At 42.3% G+C, this 22,154-nt stretch overlaps 1 protein-coding gene across 3 annotated transcripts in view; it reads left to right on the top strand.

Moving 5' to 3' along the window:
* Nucleotides 1-22,154, top strand: part of SMARCAL1 (SWI/SNF related, matrix associated, actin dependent regulator of chromatin, subfamily a like 1) — a 40,600-nt gene that overhangs the window by 9,268 nt on the left and 9,178 nt on the right. For all 3 annotated transcript variants that reach the window (XM_055718354.1, XM_055718355.1, XM_055718353.1), the window contains exons 6-10: nucleotides 1,397-1,577; nucleotides 2,538-2,688; nucleotides 5,413-5,571; nucleotides 7,369-7,434; nucleotides 18,138-18,278. In XM_055718354.1, coding sequence (XP_055574329.1) covers nucleotides 1,397-1,577; nucleotides 2,538-2,688; nucleotides 5,413-5,571; nucleotides 7,369-7,434; nucleotides 18,138-18,278 — 698 coding nt within the window. The remainder of the gene's footprint in view (nucleotides 1-1,396; nucleotides 1,578-2,537; nucleotides 2,689-5,412; nucleotides 5,572-7,368; nucleotides 7,435-18,137; nucleotides 18,279-22,154) is intronic.

Here is a 22,154-nt window from a genome sequence, read left to right as displayed (position 1 = left end):
TTTTGGAATTGCTTTCCCCCTTCATATGGCAGGGGTCCATCCTGCAGCTTTTTTTCTTGGAGATAACTGAAATAAACCTAACTGAATTCTGGAGGTGCATTTACTGCTGGTGTAGTGAGTTCTTATTTCAGTTACTTTTGCAAACAGAGTTGGTTTATGTCTTCCTGACTTCATACACAAACCAACCACTAAATAAAAAAAATAAATTAATAATTGCTTCCTGCAATAAAGGATCTGTGCACATGCATTTGTGTTCCTAGTGTAGAGGTGTCTTTTGTTTCTCAGTCAGTGGTCAAAGATTATTAAACATGTTTTCCTAGTCCCAGCTCACTGCATGTTTTAAATTGGTATTTGTTTTCATAGAAATTTATTATTGGATTAAGAAGAAATACTTCTATCTTTTTGTAATGGGATAGAGAGGCTGCTGGAGGGGACTGAAATAAGGTTGTCTAGGAGGAGAATTGCCCTGACACTTTGCTTGTAGTGATGCGTGGGTTGAAAAAATGAAGGCTCCAAGGTCTTTGCTTAGTGGAGGCTGGGGATCCCTTTAGTTTGACCAGGAAGGTTTTATGCTGCAGATAAAGTTGAGAAGCTTCATGAGTGAAATGACAGTAGTGATGAGGGACTCAAGTGGCTGCCTGTGGGCTTGTTCTGGCCTGCAAGCTACTTTTGTCCAGGAGAACAGCAGTGCGTACCAGCTGAGCAGGGAGTTGCCATTGGGACCATGTCCCTGAAGGATGGCTGTCAGAGTGCTGCTGATGGTGGTACTAGAGCTGTTCCTTGGAGTCCTGGGGTACTTCCTGTTTTCTTATACAAACATGGTGAATGAGGGGTGATAAAGCAGAGACAGAGCCAAACCTGTGTGAATTTGGGGAACAGGAGGAGAAGAGAGTTTTCAAAGCTGAAGATGTATATTCTTTAGGTAATTGTGCCTCAGGTCACTCCTGATCACTCAGGGATGATAGACCTCAGGGGTGTTTAATGCAGAATCCCAAGATCAAGATAAAGATGCCCCTGGTTTCTAAGCTTCAAAAGCTCTTTTGTTCAAATCCATACTTTTATTTCTGAGTAGAGTGTGCCCTAAGCTGCCCTCAGTGTGAATAATCCAGCTCCAGCTGTATTAGTAGCAATCATCTCTAAATGATGGCATCAGACTTTTAGTTTTTTATAACCAAGTCTAAACGCGAGGGGAGGAGATGTGATTCATCATGTAGTTCTGAAATAGACTACAGGAAAGAGGGCAGGCCAACACCTGTGCATGATGCAGTGGTTTCTTGAGCTGTTTTAGGATAGGAAATATTACTGTTAATGAGGTTGAGGGTTGTGCCCTGACATCTGTAATGTAAGTGGTGTGTATGTTGCCCCATCTGATAATAAACTGCTCTGTTCTTTGCAGTGGAAGTGTTACAGAGCCTTGTGTCAGTAGAAGTGGAGCCACTGCCCGAAGCAGTAATACAAACCTTTGCTGCTCAAATACAGAGATCTACATCACAGACAGACATTCCTGATGCTGACCTTTCAGCAGTGGACTCCAAAATTGTGAAGAGCCTCATGCCCTTTCAGCGGGAAGGTGTGAAGTATGTCCTTTTTGCATGGTGTTAAGAGATAGTCCTTGCCTAGAATTGTGTACTTTATATTGGTGTCCAGGCTGCATCCTCTCCCGTGGAAGGCTCCACATTTCTCCAGGGTCTTGGTCGGTCATGCTCTGGCACTCTGAGCTCTTGGTTGTTTGGTATGGTATGGTTTGTTTTGTTGGGGGTTTTTTTGTGGATTTTTTTTGAGCAACACATCTATTCTGTTTCTAGTTAGAATTCTTCATCATGAGTCAGGAGAAAAGTAGCATTTTGCTAGTCTCATAAAGTTGTTCAAATGATACATCTCTGATTTCCCTCTTGTGATTCAGTATGTGCCTAATTGTTGTATGATTTGGTTTTGTTTTATTATTATGTTGTTAGGTCATCTTCCTCCCCACTGCCCAAGTGCATCTCTATTGTTGCTGGTTTTTAAATACTAACTACAGGAAATGCAACCCAGACCCTGAGAGATGTAAAATGTCTCATTGTATGTAGAGAGAAACTTTCAAGTGTCTCTGTCCCTGTCATGTATGGTCATTAGTTGTTGTCTTCAGAATGCAATCCAGGAAGGTCTGTACTTGTATTAAAGTGGCATTGTTAGTAATACATTATTAGGTAAGCTAGGATGAGCTCTGGGACAGAATGTGGGCAGTGTCATGGAAAGAATGTGCTTTAAATAATTACAAGGTCTTGAGACTACTCCTCATATGAAATCAAAGTCTTTAAGGACTGGGCTGAACCACGCTGTTCAGGAGCTTCCAAGCTCTGAGGAGAGATTTTTGAGAATTGCTTGTTTGTGTCAAGACTGAGGGAGAAGATCCAGGTTTACTGAAGGACCCAGATCACTTCCAGGTGATTCACATTATAGACTTGGTGATGATCTCATGTGCTCGTCTTCGCTGCTGGGACAGACAGTAACCCATTTCTTGACTCTTACTTATTTCCCCTCTCTATTTTCCCCAGTTTCGCAATTTTAAGAAATGGACGTTTACTTCTGGCGGATGACATGGGCTTGGGCAAGACCATCCAGGCGATCTGCATTGCTGCGTATTACCGAAAGGAATGGCCCCTGCTGGTGGTGACTCCTTCTTCTGTGAGGTTTACATGGGCAGAGGTATTGTGGGCTTGAGTATGTTCAGGTGGTCGGTAGAGGCATGTGTGATGGTGATGCTGCATTGCACTCTGTAATAGTTAAAAACTTGATGTGTATTAAGGGGAAGAAACTAAAAATTGTACTTATTAAGAAAATTGAGGAGAGGGTGAAGGGAGTTGCTTGGCACTGACTGTATGGTATATGCCTATTTTCTTTTGTTAGCTGATTTTCTTTTTGTGGTCCAGCTGATCTGTTGGAGAGAGGGAGATCTAGAGAAAGTATCTCCTCTGACCCTCTGTTAAATTTGTTTCCACAAGTCAGCTGACTCCAAGGGGGTATTCTACTCATCAGAGTCAAGGACCAGTAGTTGCATTCAAGCACTTCACAGCAGTATTTGCCAGTCCCTTGGCTGGAATAGAAGCCCAGATGCTGGGATTCTCAACTCTGTTCAATCATTATCATCATCATTGTCTGTCATAATATGCCTTTTGGCCTGTCCACTGTTGCCGCTGACTCCACGGAGTCCTTTATTAATGTTGATCAGAAGCCAAGAAAGCTTGTATGGTTGGGAAATTTATCTTGAAATAAATCACTGTCATGACTTACACATACAGGCTGTTGGGTTGCCATAGGCTAGGGAAATGTTCGCTGTGGGAGAAAAAGGTGAACCAGAGGTTTTAGGTCAGTAACTTCATGCCTGAGCAGGAGAGGGTGAGACTTCAGCTTTCCCTGGAATGTTACATTGATGAGAAGTGCTGTTGATTGGGATATGCTGGTTTTGTGATGTAACCAGGTTGTTAGAGCATCTTGGTGTGTTTTCATGTCCAGTAGTACAGGGCAACAGGAAAATTGTTTATTGAACAAGGGAGTGATGCTAATTATGTTTGATATTTCAAAGGCCCATAGACCTCTGGGTCAACACCTAACCTGAATCCATGTCTTCTGTGGGATACCTACTGGGAACAATTCGGGTAGTGGTTTTCTGAAGTACTGGGCACCTGCAGCTAAACTCCTACATCCTGCTTCAAGAGATTTAAGCAATATTAGGTGTTCTGGTGTTCAGTGGTTTTTCTGGATTTTTTGCTTTGAGTGCTTGATTTCCTCTTCTTTCCTGTACTTCTGACTCCACAGTAGGCTGTTGTGGGAAATATTTTGTTAGGACATTTGCTTTAGAATGATCTTTGTTGCTTTGTGGATATGTGAAGGATGCAGGTCTAAGAAAAGTTAAAGAAGTTAACACAGAAAGTTAAAGAAGGTGGAGTTTATGGTCTGTAATCTACTCAGCTCATGCTTGCACAGATGTGTTTTACTGTAATGGTAGAAGCTTTTGTGGTGTGTCTGGATTGCCAGAAATTGTCTTCATCTCAGAGTTGTTGGTATTTTGTTTGGACTTTCTGGGCTCAGGCCACTGAGTGCCTTTACATTTAAGTTGCCACAGGAAACTAGCTGGGATGCAAGGTACTCTTGGGCGAGAAGTACTGCAGCAATGTACATTTGGAGTTCAGTGTTGAAACTTAAAAGAATTAACAGTCAGGGCAGTTTCAGAGCACATCTAGTGGACAAACATCAGCATTGAGTGAGAAATGTGGGATCATTTCTACGTTGTGAATTAGTCATGAGCCCTTTATAAAAAGGAGCGAGCAGCACAGCTAGGAGCTTCCAGATACTCTCCCACTGCTGCCACTTTTGTCTTAAGCTTTGGCTTAGTGTCAGCCACACTTTTTGATTGGGATCTAACCTTGCCCACATGTTGGCCCATTGTCGTTGTGGTGCTTACTGTTAGTGGTGAAGGATAGTTAATTGTTAGTTTCTTACATACTGAGAAAGGTGAGACTCACATATCTAACTCCTCTGGCTGCTGCAAGTGGTCACCGAAGAGAGGAGAGGAATGCCTTGGGGGAATTTCCACAAGTGACGGGCCTAGAGGCAGAGATGCCATCATCATCACTTGGATATATTTCTGTACTGACCAGATCCTGATTGCTAAAGCCCCAGCGAGTTCCCTGCAGAGCAACATCAGCAGAACTCAAATGTTGCAGAGGAGTTGGTGTCACTGGGGACACAATTACAAGGGAAACGGTGGGTGCTCAGTAGCTAACAGATACGTTTGCGGGAGGATATCTTGCTGTGGTGTGTGGAGTGTTTCAGAGGTTGATTTGAATGACTTATCACCATGTGTATTTTAGCTGCAGTCATAGAGCAGCTGGTATGTTGTCAACTTGATCTTTTCATTTTGTTTGAGGGTTTTGGTAGAGTTTTTGTTGATCTGGATGAGTTCTACTTCAGTAAATGTGGAGTTAATGTTGCTATAGTGAGAGATGTTTACTGCTTAGAAGTCTGTTTCACAGCCTGAGGTTTCCTGTCCAAGTCGGAAAGCAGAATTTCCCTGTTAGTAGCGGTCACTGCACTCTCTTGCTCTGAGCATAGCAGGTAACATCAAGAGGTTATGCACATTTCTAGAACAGATCAGATTTTTTTACAGTAAGAAGCAAGAGTAGAGCATGTTTGAGCCTTCTTAGCTGTGGAAGGTAGATTTGGCCTTATAGACTGAGTTCTGTTCTTGATCTTCCTATTACTGTTACTTTGGGAAGGCTGCTCACCCTTACTGGGCTTGCAGCTGATGTCTAATGGTGGCTGGGTGGTTCATGTTCTAAGCATTCATGAGGATGCTCTGTGAAGGGCTTTGGAATCCTGACAGAGGACATAAGCACCAGAATGCAATTAATTGCTTTCCTTTTCCTCCAGGCATTTCACAGGTGGCTTCCATCATTGAGTCCAGGTAGCACCAATGTCATAGTGACTGGCAAAGACAACCTAACAGCAAGCTTGATCAACATTGTCAGCTTTGACCTCCTCAGCAAGATGAACAAGCAACTTAAGAGCGCTTTCCAAGTAGTTATTATTGTAAGTGGTATGCTAAAATTTTGAAGTTAATGCTGTGCTGCAAATGGGGCAACCTTTGTGTTGCGCAGCAGAGAAGTGTGAAGTGGCCTTTATTTAGGACTGAAACTGTCTTGTAGTTGTGGCTGTGATCACAGCTTTCTTCATGAGTAGAAGCAGGAGGTTTCTCTGAAACCTTTTGAGATCACTAATTGAGTTGAATTCCTTTTTGACTCCTGAGGCTGTGTTTTCTTTTACTGGTTATGATGCCTCTGATTTCATTGTGGTTGGGCGCGTCCTGTGCTGGGGAGAGAGGTGTTTAATGTGGTGTACCAATACAATAGTCCTGGAATTGTATTATTTTTTTTAAGGGGACTAGACTTTAGGGTGATGTCAGTGTTTATCTAGTAAACCAGATACTTGATGTTGAGAGGTTAAAGCATCAAAAAAAATTTCCTTTGCTTGTGTTCCACTGACAATCTGCATTAAGCTGCCTTTGATCACTTGTATCATTTCTTCTGTAAATTACTTCAAAATCCATCTTTTAACCTTTTACAGGGCCATGGTAAAAGGCATTTTTCTAGATTTCAGTTACTAAAAATTGAAACACTGATGTTTTGAATTCCAGCTTGGATCGATAAATACCAAAAGTGTATACATAGCTTGCTATGAGTGTTTGGTGTTCTCAGTCTAGTATTCAGCACCCATATGCACCTGTCCCTAAGACCATGACAACTGCAGCATAATAATCCTTTCGTTTCTCAGCATGAGCTGGGAATGTGGGAAGAGATGGAGTTCTTCGGAGACCAAACTGCTCATGGGGGGAATTGATTTTTTTTTTTTTTTTTTAATTTTTTTCTCCTGCCTACTCTCTGACATGATGTTCCGTCAGGGTGGCAATGCAGGTTGTTACTTTTGTATGCTGGTGCTTGGGGTAAAGGGACTTGGGCTCTAGGTCTACTGCTCTGGAACTATTTAATAGCCCTGAGCTGGCAGATGTTCTTTCTGTGTGTTTATGTGCTCAAATTTGGACCTTGTATATGTTTTTACAGATGAGAGTAGTCCTGCTGACTGCTGAGCTTTCCTGCTTTTTCTTCCAATCTTCTTTTGGTGACTGGGAACATTAATGTAGCTTATTTGTTAATCAGGAGGGAGAAGGCTGTGCCTGGGAGGCTAAGCAGTTGTACTGTCTTTGCATGCATGGTTGCTTGCTCATCCATACATGGAAAGATGAGAATGTACCCTTGGCAGGTGCTGATTACTTTCTGTGTTTAAGTTCCCTTGCTACAGCAGTAGAAATGAAGCCTGTTTGGGGGTGATGTCTCAAGTAGGAGGCTATTATCCACCTGGTGAGCCCTATCAGGAGAACAGTTGGATCCTAATTAGATTTCTTTTTTTTTTCCTTATTGTTTTCATTAACCCCTTATTTAAGGAAGTGGGACTGTATAGGCCTCCTATGTTTGCTGCATTTAAAGGACACATAGGGGCAAATGAGTATCAGTGGTGGAAATAACGTTCCTCTTTCTCATTCCCTCTCCAGCCCTCTCTGCTCACTTGTTTGTGGTCGTTTGAGATTCATGGCTTTAAGGTTTGATTTCTGTTCCATTTGCTTGCAGCTGTGGGTTTGAATGTAGGAAGCCTGATACTCTCCATGCTGCGTTTCTGTTCAGAAATTGATGTGACTATCCCAACACTTGAAATATCCTCTGGGATGATAGGCCTCTAATATTGGATAGCTGAGAATACTGGGAATTTGTTCTGCAGCCTGCAGTTGGACTATGGATCAGAACTAGCTTCACTTTCATGCTTGTTTTGTTTCAGGATGAATCTCATTTCCTGAAGAACATAAAAACTGCACGATGTCGAGCTGCCATGCCTCTACTCAAGGTGTGTATGCTGGGTGCCAAACCTCCAGCAGCTAAGGCCAAGCACCTAAAGTAGTGCTGCTACATTTACCAGGTTTAGGAGCTAGCAGCTGAATTCGGTGGTTGTGCAAGTAGAAATCCAGATGATGTTGTAGATCCAAGAGCAAAATTTGTCTCTGGCTGAGTCATTTGTTTCCATACAAATGTTAGGGGATAAGACCCAACAAAAGAACTTCAGAAGCTCTCTTGATCTAATTTTGGTACTGCCACTGAGTTTTATGTGATGGGGGTGGGGGGGAAAGGAATGTATACTTACTGTATGTATTCAGCGAGAGTAGAAAGAATATAGTAGCATCAATGTAACCTGTTTAATGAAAATAATAGTTATCAGCTACTTCTTAGCACACAAATTGCTGCTGTATATCAAAATGACATTACCTGGGTCCCTTCCTTGACTTTGGTTTTGGGCTCTACTCTGTTACTGCAAGCTTCCAGTGTATTTGTGTGACTGGGATTCAGGAGCAGTCCTGCTGGTTAAATGTGCAGAGCTAGTAGGAAATGGCAGAATGTGAGGGTAGCCACACAAGTGGCCCACAGAAAGGAGGCAATATTCAATTATCCGATAACAGGAAAAATATAAATTTTAACGTCTGTCTGTTGTCTTGGGATCAAAGAATCAAACTCTCTCTGCTAGCCTCTAGCAGACTAGTTACGAGTAGTTCCTAAACACTTCAGTGTCTATACATTAGAACATGTTAAATGTTCTTCAGCAATTATCAGCAAGTGTGTATAAAGAGAAGTTTCTGTCTGTGATGGCTTTATAGCAACCAACTTTTATATGCAAGATTCTTAATGGCAAGCCAAAGGTGGTTACCCTTGAATAACTTCACCATTCTCTTTAAAAGCCTGACTCTTGTCTTCTTTTGGCTTTCAAATCACTTTAGGCTTTTAATGTTTGGAAACTAAGTAGGAGGTCCAATTTTATGAGCAGTTTGAGGTACAATAATTAGGGAGTATGTCTGAAAATGGTGGAAAATAACAAATTCACCTCATTGCAAAAATGCTTAAAAAGCAGTCTCATCCTTTCCTACTAGTACCTTTGTAAGGATCAGCTTGTCAAAATCATTTGCAGGCTACAAGATACGAGTGAACGATGGTAGCTGTTGTTAGGCAGAGGTTAATTGCCTGTGTGCACTTACTGAGAATTGGCAGTTTTATGCTGTCACATCACTGGTCTTAAAGAATTGAGAACTGGTGCTTCTGAAACTGAATTTCAGTCTTCTGAAAGTATTAAGAGTTTCATGTTCCTATCATGCATTATCTCACCTGCAGACAGCATACGGTACCAGATGTTTTGTGTTAGATGTTCAGGTAAATTTTATTCTCCTACTGTTATTTGCTGTAACAGCTAGCCACTCTTCTGCCCTCCTTGCTTTCCAGTACAGGTGTGTTGCTCTAAGACTAGCCCCTTTGGCAGCTTTGTCTTCAACTACTAGTGAGTGATGCTTTGTTCACTACTGGCACAGCGCATCACATCACAGCAATGCTTTTGTACTTGAAAGAGCTGCCAAATTATGTGGAGTTTTCATCACCTGAATACTGGATTTAATGGCTATACTGTGACCTCTTTATAGTAAATAGTCAATGGAGTAAGAATACGAGTATTTTTTTACATGACAATTTGGGATTATTGAATAAGAGGCATTGATAAACATGCTGCTGAGGATAATATTCTTGCTCTTGCCTCCTTTATGTTAAAAGGATTAGGCCAGTATTGGGGCTTTTGGAGAGACCAAAAAAAGGTTGTTGTGGTTTAACCCCAGCTGGTTAATTAAGTACCACAGAGCCACTCACTCACTCCCCTCTCACCCAGAGGGATGGGGAGGAGAGTTGGAAAGGAATGTAAAACTCAAGGGTTGAGATAAGAACAATTTAATAACTGGAATAGAAAAAAAAATGAAAAAATCAATAGTAACAATGATGACAACAACAGTTATAATGAAAAGGGGAAGGGAAAGAATAAAATCCAGAGGGAAAGGAAGAAAGGAACACGTTGGTACACAATACAACTGCTCGCTCCCTGCCTGACCGATGCCCAGCCAGTCCCCAAGCAACAATCTGCGCGCCCCGGCCAGCCCCCTAGGTATATATACAAGGCATGACAGTACAAAGTATGGAATACCTCTTTGGCTAGTTTGGGTTGGCTGACCTGGCTATGTCCCCTCCCAATTCCTTGTGTCCCTCCAGCCTTTTTGCTAGCAAGGCCTGAGGAACTGAAAAGTCTCACATCAAAGCCAAAACACAGCACTGCACTAGCTCCTAAGATAGATAAGTCCATCCTAGCTGAAACCAGGACAAGTTGTAGCCATAGCAAGACCTTGATAGGTACAGTACTAGCACCTTGGTCCCTACCTTAAGGTCACAGTGTGAAGCCATGCCAGTGCTGTAATCAGAGCTCCTGGAGCCAACTCATGCCTTGTCTACCTTCTAAGCATCACCACTTCTGTTGTTATCATATAGTACATTAAACTTTCTGAAATTGCTATAGTTGCTTGTATTTTCTACAAGGTTCCCAACATCCTGAAGTTTGAAAGCTTAGCCTTGAACTGACTTTTGGGGACAGAAAAGAAAAAACAAAAACCACCTAAGAAATGTGATCCTTGGTCCTTACATGCTACAAAGATTTATGAGTCCATGATGACAGTGGATAGATCTAATTTAAAATGTTTCTGAGCCTGAAGTGTTTCTGTCACTTCCATCTGTACTTAATGGATTCTTTTTATCTTGATAGAATCTGTTCCTGTGACTTCTCTGTTTGAATAACTAAAACATAAAAATTGTTGCAAATGTTTAGACAGAACTGCATAATGATCAGATTAATTCAATATATTCATAATAAAGGTGACTTACCTTGGATATTAATTTCAAATCTGCCTCGTTAGCCAAGCTGAATCTCCACCTCTGAAATATTTAACCCATGGTTACAGCATTTAAAGCCTGGTTTTAGTTTTAATATCAGACATTGACCAGTTTTCAAAATGTAGTGGTATTTTTAGCCACTCAGTAAAAATTCATCTTTTCCTGCTGTCTTGCATATATTGCAGAGTAAGTGTGGTAGGAATTGTCAAGCAGAACCATATTTTAAACATGTGGCCTAAGTTTGTCAGTTGGGAACTTCAAAACATTTTTTAATATTAAAAAAAACCCCACAAACATGCGGTATTTGGTGCATGTAGTATTCAGTATCTTTTGTGGTATACTTAGCTGCTACCCTGACAGAGATTTAGGAAATTTTTGCTTGGGACAGTGGTAAGTGTAACCAGAAAGACATCCTACTGCACTTGTAAAATGGTTGGATGTGTGCAATGACCATGCTCGCTGTGTAGTAGGTGCCTCAAGTTATCATTAGTTTAGGGAATTATATAGACGATGTGCCCGCTTTATTGTTGTGGGACAGAACTTTGAGAGGAACTTATAATTACACAAACAGTAAGATAGGGTGAGCTGAAATAGCAGCAGCAAAATGTTTAGCCCAGGTTTCTTGCTCCTTTCACTTTCCCAGTGGATGTGCAAACTTGTGGATGTTTAAACTTGTACATGGGGGAGAATGCTTCATCTGCCTACATGGAACCAGGTGGCAGAGTTTGTACAGTCTCTGCACATCCCTCCAACATTATGGAAGCGGATGGATTGAAAGCTGTAGTAGAAAACACTCCTTTGATGTTTTGGCTTGTAGCAAAAACCCTGCTTTCAAGCTCAGCCAGCTTTCACACTGTCCAGTCTGCTAGCAGCAGTGTGAGATCTGTCCCCAGCTTCAGCATCTTTCATACTCAAGAGAGCTAGATGTTCCTGGTGTCAAAGTGGTCCTTTTGTCATCTTCCCATGCACATCAAAGTGAGAATAGCCTCATACAGTTGAGGTTTGGTTGATTCACCAAAATGCCTGATCAGGCCTGGCTTGTCCCTGCCCCTAATCCGGAGCTGAGGCAATCGGTAATGCTACCTGCTTCTCATGTTGCTGTTTTCTTTAGTCTCATGACTGGGACTAAGTTCTCGGTGTACTGACTATGCTGGTTGTTCCCTTTGCCTCTGCCCTGCATCTTCCTCCCTCAGAGGCAGAAAGTGTCATGGTGTTATGCCTTTTGTAAGCATTTTTGGTTTTTCTTCCAAGATTAGACTGGACCAGAGACATGAGCATAGGAGAGGGAGTATACATGCTACCAATGGCCATAAAACAGCCAAGCCCCAGGGCTGCAGATGAAGAAGAAACAGCAAAATGGAAGTTTTTCACTGAGCTGCGGTAGGATCTCTTGGGCACCAGAGTGACCAGCTGGTCAGTGAGCCGACCAGGGGAGATGCCCTACTGCACCTGCTGTTTACAAACAGGGAAGGACTGGTGTGTGATGTGGTGGTCAGAGGACATCTTGGACATAGCAATCATAAGGTGAAAGAATTTTCAATCCTTCCAGAAGTAAGGAAGAGGGTCAGCAGAATCACCGCCTTGGACTTCCAGAGGGCCAATTTTGGCTTGGTTGACAGAGTCCCTGGGAAGCAGTCCTGAAGGACCAAGGAAACCAGGAAAGGTGGACATTTTTCAAGAAGGAAGTTTTAAAGGCACAGGAGCAGGCCGTCCCTATGTGCTGAAAGACAAGCTGGCAAGGGAGAAGACTGGTCTGGCTGAAACTTGGGAGAAAAAAAAAAGGAGAGTTCACCACCTTTGGAAGAAGGGGCAGGCAACTCAGGAGGACTATAAGAGGTTATGCAGGGCAAAGATTAGAGAGGTGAAAGCCCAGTTAGAATGCAGACTGGCCACTGCCGTAATAGATAACAAAAAATGTTTTTGCAAATATATTAGAAACAAAAGGAGGGCCAAGGATAATAGTCATCCTTTACTGGATGTGGCGGGGAACAAGGCCACAAAGGCTGAGGAAAAGGCTGAGGTACTTAATGCTTTCTTTGCCTCAGCCTTTAACAGTAAGACCAGCTTCTCTCTGGGTACTCAGCCCCTGAGCTGGAAGACCGGGATGAGGAGGAGCAGAATGAAGTCCCCACAGACCAGGGGGAAACGGTCAGTGACCTGCTGCTCCACTTAGGCACACACAAGTCTGTGGGGTTGGATGGGGCCACCTGAGGGTACTGAGGGAGCTGGCAGAAGAGCTCGCCAAGCTGCTCTGCATTATTTATCAACAGTCCTGGCAAAGTGGGGAGGTCCCAGCAGACTGGAGGTCAGCCAATGTGACACCCATCTACAAGAAGGGCAGGAAGGAGGATCTGGGGAATTACAGTCCTGTCAGCAGGACCTCATAGCTGGGGGAGGTTATGGAGCAGATCATCCTAAATGTGATCACACAGCCTGTGCAGGATAAGCAGGGGATCAGGCCCAGCCAGCATGGGTTTATGAAAGGCAGGTCCTGCTTGATGAACCTGATCTCCTTCTACAACAAGATGACCCACCTAGTGGATGAGGGAAAGGCTGTGGATGTTGTCTACCTGGATTTTAGTACAGCTTTTGTCACTGTCTCCCACAGCATCTCCTGGAGAAACTGGCTGCTCATGGCTTGAATGGGTGTACTCTACGCTGGGTAAAAAGCTGGCTGGGCGGCCCAGCCCGAAGAGTGGTGGGGGATGGAGTTACATCCTGCTGGCAGCCGGTCTCAAGTGGTGTTCCCCAGGGCTCAGTACTGGGACCAGTTCTGGACAAGGGGACTGAGTGCACCCTCAGTCAGTTTGCAGATGACACCAAGTTGGAAGTGTTTATCTGCTTGAGGGCAGGAAGGTTCTGCAGAGGGATCTGGAAAGGCTGCGTCAATGGGATGAGGTCAGTTGTATGAGGTTCAACAAGTGCCAGGTCCTGCACTTAGGTTACAACAACCCCACACAACACTACAGGCTTGGGGAAGAGCGGCTGGAAAGCTGCTCAGTAGAAAAGGACCTGGGGGTGCTGGCTGTCAGCTGGCCGAACATGAGCCAGCAGTGTGCCCAGGTGGCCAAGAAGGCCAACAGCATCCTGGCTTGTATCCAAAACAGTGTGAGCAGCAGGACAAGGGAAGTGATTATTCCCCTGTACTCAGCACTGGGGAGGCTGTACCTCAAATCCTGTGTTCAGTTTTGGGCCCCTCACTACAAGAGGGATGCAGAGGCGCTGGAGTGTGTCCAGAGAAGGGCAGTGAAGCTGGTGAAGGGTCTGGAGCCCAAGTCTTACGAGGAGTGCCTGATGGAAGTGTTTAGCCTGGAAAAGAGGAGACTTAGGGGGGACCTTACTGCTCTCCACAACTGCAAGGAGGCTGTAGGCAGGTGGGGGTAGGTCTCTTCTCCCAGATAACAATTGGCAGGACAAGAGGAAACGGCTGACCTAAATTGCTCCAGGAGAGTTTTAGGTTGGATATGAGGAACAACTTCTTCACTGAAAGGGTGGTCAAGCATTGGAACAGGCTGCCCAGGGAGGTGGTGGAATCACCATCCCTGGAGGTGTTTAAAAAAATGTGTAGATGTGGTGCTTAGAGACATGGTTTTGTGGACAGTCCTGGAATGATTGGACTTTATGATCTCAAAGTTCTTTCCCAACCTAAATGATTCTGTGAAAAGGAATCTAAAGCCTCTGACCAGCTGAAGTGCTGTATGGTGTTTGCTCTGTAATTGCATGGAATACTGCAAGGCAGTAGAAACTGGCAGAGGTCCCAGTGGAACATGGATGAGTTTTTGGGAAGCACAACGGTTAGGTTTTAGTGGAGAACTTGGTTAGAAACTGAGAAAAAGTAGCATTTAATCAAAGATTCCAGTGGCATGAAATGGTCTTATTCCTGTTGTGCTGTCTGTGGACTTCGTTTCACAACATTTGGATAATATTACCGATGTGATCGTTCCCATTAGGTTGCTGTTCAGGTTAATAGTGTGATGCACATCCTGATGTTTGCAGGTTGAATGTCTTTGCTTCTTTTATGGGAGTCAAAATACATTGTGTGGCTGGAATCTAATAGTCCTAGTGTTTCCTTTAATAAAGAGTTGCTTAAAAATTATGGAGGGAAATAGGCCAATGCTGAAGGTGGGAGGTGAGGAGGAAACACAAAAATGTCCCTTTTCAGTGGGAGATAAATAGCAACTGTCTGTAGGCATTACAAATCCATGTGGATTGTATAAATAAGCCTTTGCTTGTTGTCACCTGCTGAGACAAGGAACTTCATCTTGAAATTGGAGAAGCTGTGGGCCCTCAAGTCTGCATCTTCAGATCTGCCCTTACCTTCTAATTTACCTTCCTTCTTGGAACAGGGGGGTGGTGTAATTTGCTTCAGTGATAGCTGATCATTGCCATTTGACTCGCAGTCTGTCTAGATGTCCCTTAAGAATAGGAAAAGGCCTTTATATTTTTTTGGAATAACCACTGTAGGGTCATCTTATGAAATGCAGAGTCCTATCTGCCTTACCCAAGTATAGAAACAGACTCCTCAACTGCAGCCCTTTCCCTTTATCAAATCTTCTATTTCAACAGGTGATTACCTCTATTACACTACGGCCACTCTCAGGTTTTTCATTCCACAGGATAAGGTATTGTGCTATGCAGTTCAAAATGACAGAGTAAGCAAAAAGTAGGGACACAAGTAATTGTACAGCCAGAACAAGCCACACTTACTTGAAAAAGTATGTCGGTCTGTTAGCATATGGCAGAGCTCATGCTGTGAAATTCATTTAACACAGAGACAGTCATTGTATGTTAATGAGGCTCTTTGCATGTTCAATTACTTCTTTGTGGCATAGCCCTCCCTCCTCACCTGCTCCCTTTCAAATCAGTTGGGTGCTGAGTTTTGACCTCTAAAGTAAGTGCTGTTGGAGGTTACCATTTCATAAATTATTCTTTGACTTTCAAAAGTGACTTTTGTAAATGTTGTAACAGCTGGGGAATTCTCAGTAGTATTGTGTGTGGAAGTGTAACACTGCAAATTCACAATTGTCTTATGTTACTTAATAAATGAGAGCTACAGACCAGGCCTCCACTAGTCAAGTCACTGTCAGAGTTCCTTTAAGCAATCTCACAAGAAAGTAGCTGTAAGAACAGTCACAAAGACGCGTGAGGGAAAGGCGCGCCTCTGGGGAAGTTTAAACTTCATGCTTAGATGCTAATGAGCAGCTAATGTTAGTTCTCCTATGTGGAAATATGTATCAATTGATTACAGATCTGGTTTTGCTAGAAAGTCCTTTCTGGACCCTGCGATCTTACTTTCTGTGCTGCTGTTCTGTATTATTCTTGGAGACCTCAAAAGAAAGAGGGTGAGCTCTCACTCTTGACAGCACAGAAGGTTCAGCAGGAAACAAGAATTAAGCAGTGATCAGCAGAGACTTCTCTGCAGGAGCAAATCTTTATTGGCATCTATTCAAAATGAGTTGCCACTAGAAAGAGAAATGTGAATCAAAGCTGTTTCTTTCATCGAGAATTTAAGTAAGCCTTCAACACTTGGAAGCTTGTCTTCCTAGAATTTTTTTTTTTTTTCTTGGGCTCCTTCTGTCATGGATTTTAAAACTGAAAAGGACTCTTGGGATAATGAATGAAAGCACCTATGTTCCACACAATTTTCTGGAATTAATTTCTTCAAGTTCTTCGTAGCTTTTATAGAGTTAGTGTCTTTTGGGGGTTTTGTGGGGTTTTTTGGGGGTTTTGGGTGTGGGAGTTGGTTTTTTTTTGGTCATCACTGTTGTTTTTTACTTCTTGATTTGTTTAACATGGTTAATTATAGAAGATGTATCATAGTTCTTGGTAAGTTCTTGCAGAGGATAGATACTGTATCTGCTCAGAAATAAGTTGTGCACAGCAAAGCTGCAGCTGGACAAGCTTAGAATTCAAATAGCCTGTAACTTCATCATTCCCTCTTTTGATATCTACTTAGGGATTTGGGAAGGAGCCTGACTGATTGTTTTGACTACTGGGGAATTAGTGTTCCAACCTGATCTCATGTAGCTCCTGGGGATCACCCTGTAAAGAGGAGGAGCCTTAAGAATTACATAAAACCTTTCAACACAGTTGGGTTTATGTTGTGTTTAATATGTCCCTGGTCTGGTTTGAGTGAATTTCTCTTGCTGTAGATTGATCCAGTTATTTGAAATGAGCTGTCTGTAATTGCATGACCTCCATGTTGTCTTCTTCCTCGCAGTGGCCTTCTGTTAGTCCGTAAGGAAGAAGTTTAATTTGGAGGTTTATTGCAAGTGTGGGACCAGCTTGTCTTGCATTTCAGCAGATTTCACAGGGTGGTGTCAGTTTACTCCTGAAAGGCTTCTGCAAGTCATCACATAATTGTCTAGCTTCTGCTCAGTTGTCCTCCACTGTTAACCTAATTTTAAAAACTGACTTGATTTCTGCTTTATCACTTTTTTTCCTCATGGGATCTGATATTTTTGGTCTCTGCGACTTCTCCCTCTTTTGAGTAGCATAAGCACCTCTGTCTTGTGCGAACTCCTACCTTCTGACACATCCAAAGGTTTGACATCTCCTCTTTAGTTCAATAAATATCCTGCTTTTTTTTTTTTGTTTATTAAAAGTATCTGATCCTAGTGGTAATTACATTTCCTTTTGATCTGTTTAATAGGGATGGAGGGAGAAGGCAAGTCCCACCTTGAGCACAACCTGTATGTAAATATCTGATAAAGAGTTCTGAAATTAATTTCCGGTAGCTGATCTCTGAACTCTTTTTCCACCAGATTTGGTTGGTGAGTGGATGAATCAGCTGAATAGATTTGGATAACTGGTAGATTTCAGTGAAATGATAAAAAATTTCATTTTCTTTTTCATTTAAATGTGAATGAGCTGTTGGTACAGATGTCACTCAAGAATCTCTTTGTTATTTTAATGAACCGGCATTAAACCATGCAGGAGATTACAAGGCATGTGTAGTTTAACTACTATATGTGAATTTACAGCAGTAGAAATTCATAGCTCTCATCTAATAATAGAATTAGATAATAATGGAGGTATGATGGTAGAAATGCATCTTGGAGGCTTTGATGTCTATAGTGTAATTTTTTCCCCCGCTTTTTGGGAGCACCTACTTTAGATACAGGTTTCCTACCCCATTCCTGTGTACCCTGCAACACAGGTTCTACAGTCTTACATGATTTGTATTAACTCATATTCTAGCATCCAGCCAGCTGTGCCTAGACTCATCATGGCTGTCGGATGGGCATCTCTGGTCCTACTTCAGGCAGCTTCATTTTTCTCTCCTTCCTAGTAGAATGTAAAAAGAAAAAGTAAGAAAAAATCCTGCTTCTCTGGGTCTCTTCTGCTTTTGTGAGGAAGCAGTCTGTTTATGGCTTGCTGTGGCAGGTTTATTACAAGAGAATTTATTTTGGAGGTGAGGATGTACCTGAGAGGGTGTGTCATTTTCCTGTGACATCTGATGCCAAATGAAATATTGAACCAGACATAAGATAATAACGTGTCTAGTGGGTAAATGCCAGTTCAGAAAGTACTGTCACAAAAATTGATGTCCCCTTCCCTTAAGGCATGTGGATGATGAATAAGAAACAGCGTGGTTTGTCCTGCTTCTTGGAAGCTTTAAGCACTGTCCTTGAGTATCTTCAGGAGGTGAAGGCTGGAAGGATCTGTGGAAAGTGAAGTATTCTTCCATTTAGGGTGCTTGGACAATGGCTCTGGGATTTTCTTTCATGACTGGGGATGAATTCTTAGCAGGTTCTGCTTGTATTGTAAGCTGTATGATAACGGTGCTCTGTTTTGCTTTTCCAGGCTGCCAGGAGAGTGATCTTGCTTTCGGGAACCCCTGCCATGTCACGGCCTGCAGAGCTCTACACACAGATCGCAGCTGTCCAGCCAGCTTTCTTCCCACAGTTCCACTCCTTTGGGCTGCGCTACTGTGATGCCAGGAAGGTACTTCAGTGGGGAAAATGGCAGATTGGGGCTCTGCAAACAGCAGTTTATTTTTTTTAAATGTGGAGGTTTTTTCTTTCCTTCCTTCATTCCGTCCGATGTTACATCTTTTTTCAGAAAGTCTCACTGCATAGTAACATTTTGAAAGCTCTCAACCTGAGAAGCTCTAGATGCTGCAGTGGTGAGTGTGAGACGTGGAGGCAGTAATGCTTCTTGTCAAAATCTGCTCTGAAAGCTACAGAAGTAAAAAGCTTAAAAAAAAAAAGCAGCCATAGTTGGGAGCCTATTCTATTAAGAACTTGCCCCCACTGTGTCAAATGGGCAGAGTAACTATGGAGCCATTAAGCAGCCGCAGGTTTAGGCTAATTGATTAAAAAAACCCCACCCCAAAACAGTTTCTAGTCTGCTTTAGTGACTGCTTAACAAACTAAGGCCTCTGTTGCTTGTGATTTTGGATTTTATACCTCCAGGTAAGTAAAAAATGAAGCTTTACAGTCCATCTTTATATTCTACCCTCTTCTAATTCAGAAAGTAGTGGATGTGATCCTCAGCATATCTTCAAAATAAACTTCTCTTATGTCTGTCAGCTGCTTAGCAGTCATTTCAGCAGAGTAATTGAGTCCAACCTGTGCAAGATCCTTGCTTTGCGGGAACCCAGCATTTGCAGCCATGATTGCCTTGCTCCCAACGTATGGGCAACTCAGCTGTGCTTGCCTTTTTCATCTCTAGGGCTGCTCTGTGTGTTGGAACACACACTGCTAAGAGAAGAGCTCATGCTGCTGCCTGTTGTACAGGGAGGCTCTAGGACCTTCTGTGCTCATTACGTAGACACAGACAGGGGAACCAAAGTTCCCCTGAGTTCTGATTTGGAGCAAGAGCCCTCTAATCTGGCTTGTCCTCCAGTTCTTCCAGGACAGCTATATAGCAGGTAGGATGTGGCACAGAATGGCTTGGCAGTGTAAGCATGGACGTGTAGTGCGTGGACTTGCTTGCTCTGCTTTGTTATTGAGTAATCCATTGCACTACTTGTGCCTCATTTTTTGTAAGACTGGGCAATAACTTTTAGCAGAGTGGTTGGAAACACCAAATAACTGTTTGAAGGCTCAAAAATATTTACAGAAGAACTGAACATCAGTGTGTGCCATAAAAATAGTTACAGGTGTTTGTAGGGCTTCTGTGTTTGTTTTCTTTTCTGTTTGGGGTAGCTAACATGCAAAATTTCCATCAAGAAGATTCATACTGCAGTCTCATACAAAGTTCTCAAGTCCCGTTTTTCCTGGATCTGAATGTCCACTTTTACTTCCATAGGTGGTGTAGTGCTGTTCTACGTATGTCCAAATGTGCAAGCTAGATGAGCAGCTCATTGTCTTTGGTACTCATATGCTGATGCCATTGACTAAAGTAAGGTCGTTAGCATACAGATACAGAGCTCGAGTTCTGGAAGATAACAGCATTCATGTTAGCAAGCATTGCTTTTCGTGGCAGAGGATGAACTTTCTGTTTCTCTAATCATAGATCATAGTAGTAATCATATGGAGGGAGAGGGCCACATCTTCTGCTGAGCTTCATTATCTTTGGTGAAAGATTCCTATCTGAGTAGTGTCCAAAATGCTTCCTAGAGGGAAATGAAGAGATGCAGTTTAATCTCATTGGTTTTCTGCAGTAAAAACAAAAGCTGAATTGTAACGTGAGTCTGAACAGGTTTGGAGTTCCATAAACCCTTTAAGGGTAAAGTTCTGCATGACTAGCTGTTGCTTCAATTACCAGATGTGTGGACCTCTGGTAAGATACTGAATTTGATAAAAGAAAGAAAATGTTTTACACAATCTGGGTTGTAACAGTGTATTCTGTGTAAATGAGTTTTCAACATACAGTGAAACTCAGCTTGTAGGTCACAGTCTCTATCAGCCTCCCTTCAAAACCTCTGCAGGGTTTCTAGTACAATTTTGTTACTGTTCAACCTGCCTCTACTAGACAGTTGAACATTACTGGTCTTCTCAGTGTTCACTGGGGACGTTTTGCTACAGTTAATGTCAGTAAATGATAGAGTGAACTTAGAAAGAATTTGGTTATTTAGAGAAGAAGTGGGGCTGCTGGAAACAAAGTGATATAAATAGTATTAGAGAAAAAAATGGGACTGCTGAGTTTTGGGTTGCCAGATATCCACTCAGCAGTAAGTAAATTAAAAGGGATTTTGATGATTGTAGTTGTTCCCTCATGACTGTGTTATGTCCGTCATGTTCCTTTTTGCAGCTCTAACCTAAGATTGTGTTAGGAGTTACGTCCTCTCTGAAGAGCTGTTTTACTTTTTTTACTTTTGCTGTCATTATTTCAGTAGGTTCTTCTTTCCGTCCTGAAAGTGGCAGCATTATGAGTGGGGATGGAATACAGAACCAGAGAGCCTTTGCAAGGCTTTTGGAGATCTTTAAGGATGAAAGGTGCTATGCAAAAATGTTTTGGCATTAATAGTAAATCTGATTGCATTATAAGATTAAAGAAAAATTGACAGACCTGAACCATTCAATTTAAAACTAAAACCTGACTAGTTTCTATTTGAAGATAATAGATTTTATGACAGAAAATTGAAAATATCTGGCAGAAGTGATTAGAAGAGGTATAAAATAAAAGTTTATCATGTTGTAATTCAACTTTCCATCGTCTGTACTCCTAAAAATGCAGCAAGTGAAATGTCACCTGCTTATTTACAAACTATCTCCAGTCTGTTCCCAAAACACATGCTGTGAATTCATTTTTCAAACTGGGCGATGTTGGCAAATATTAAATAATTTCTATCTGAGCACATGCTCTGAATTTGTAAGAGTTTGGCAGCTTCTACTAACACTGTAATAAGTTTACTGACTCATGTAAGATGCTGTAACACTTTGGTAAGAAAATCACAGTTGGAAGCATTTGTTCTGGAATGTTATGGATCAAAGCCAGATGTGTATTTTGGCAAAATAAACGTCCCTCTTTTTTTCTGTCTTCTTTTCCACAATAGGATACACTGAACTATTTTAATAATTCCAAAAATAATCATATTTTTATCACTAGCTAGGTGCAGCACAGAACTAGCCTGTTTCCTTGTTTGCAGATTGTTCCAGCAACAGTCACCTTGAAAGAAATAATCTGAACATACTGTAAGGATTCTGCCTGTATATGCTTTTTAATATGACAGTAGATAGTATATTGGCTCTGCTTGTGCCTTGTTCTTTCAATTATGGTGATGTTACCCTTCTGAAATGAGTTGTGCTATGTGGACGCAAAACATATGTATTACTTGCTTGTTATGGAAATGGAAAAATATGGGCTGCGTGAATAGAATGAGGTAGCCTGAGGAGAGTGTCCAGGCCCCATAGCAGGTCTTACTTAGAAGCCTAGTCATTGTTGATCTATTTAGCTACCAGTACACTAAGCAGTGTGGGCAGAGGGCTTATGACGCTGGGTGCAGCACCAAGCCGGTCCTTCCTGTACCTCTGTACCTCTGCTCTGCTGGGTCCACAGAGCCTGAAGAATTGTGGAGAGGGGGCACAAAGACTGGGGCTCAGCACTGTCAGCTTTCATGCAGCATGCCTAAAGCTAATAAACCCAGCTAGACTTGAGCTAGCTTTTCACAGACCTGAGGGATGTATCTGCATTGCATTCCTAGTTTCACAGAAGCAAAGCTTTAATACCCATGTTGGCTTTTTGAGGCTTGGCTTACATCCAGGTGGGCTTATTAACTCTAGCTGTATGCCACTGTGCTGTTGTCAGAGCCAAAGTTTTAACTCTACAGGATCCAGACTAGTTTTGTGTCTAGGGTTTGAATTGTTTCCTGCTTTAATGAAGCAGCTATAGATAATCAGATGGTACCATAATTATGTAGGAATAGATTAGGTA

Source organism: Falco cherrug, chromosome 8 (assembly GCF_023634085.1).
Source record: "Falco cherrug isolate bFalChe1 chromosome 8, bFalChe1.pri, whole genome shotgun sequence".
NCBI classification, from domain to species: domain Eukaryota; kingdom Metazoa; phylum Chordata; class Aves; order Falconiformes; family Falconidae; genus Falco; species Falco cherrug.
The sequence above is the reverse complement of the archived record's forward strand: the minus strand, read 5'-3'. Positions and strand labels throughout refer to the sequence as shown.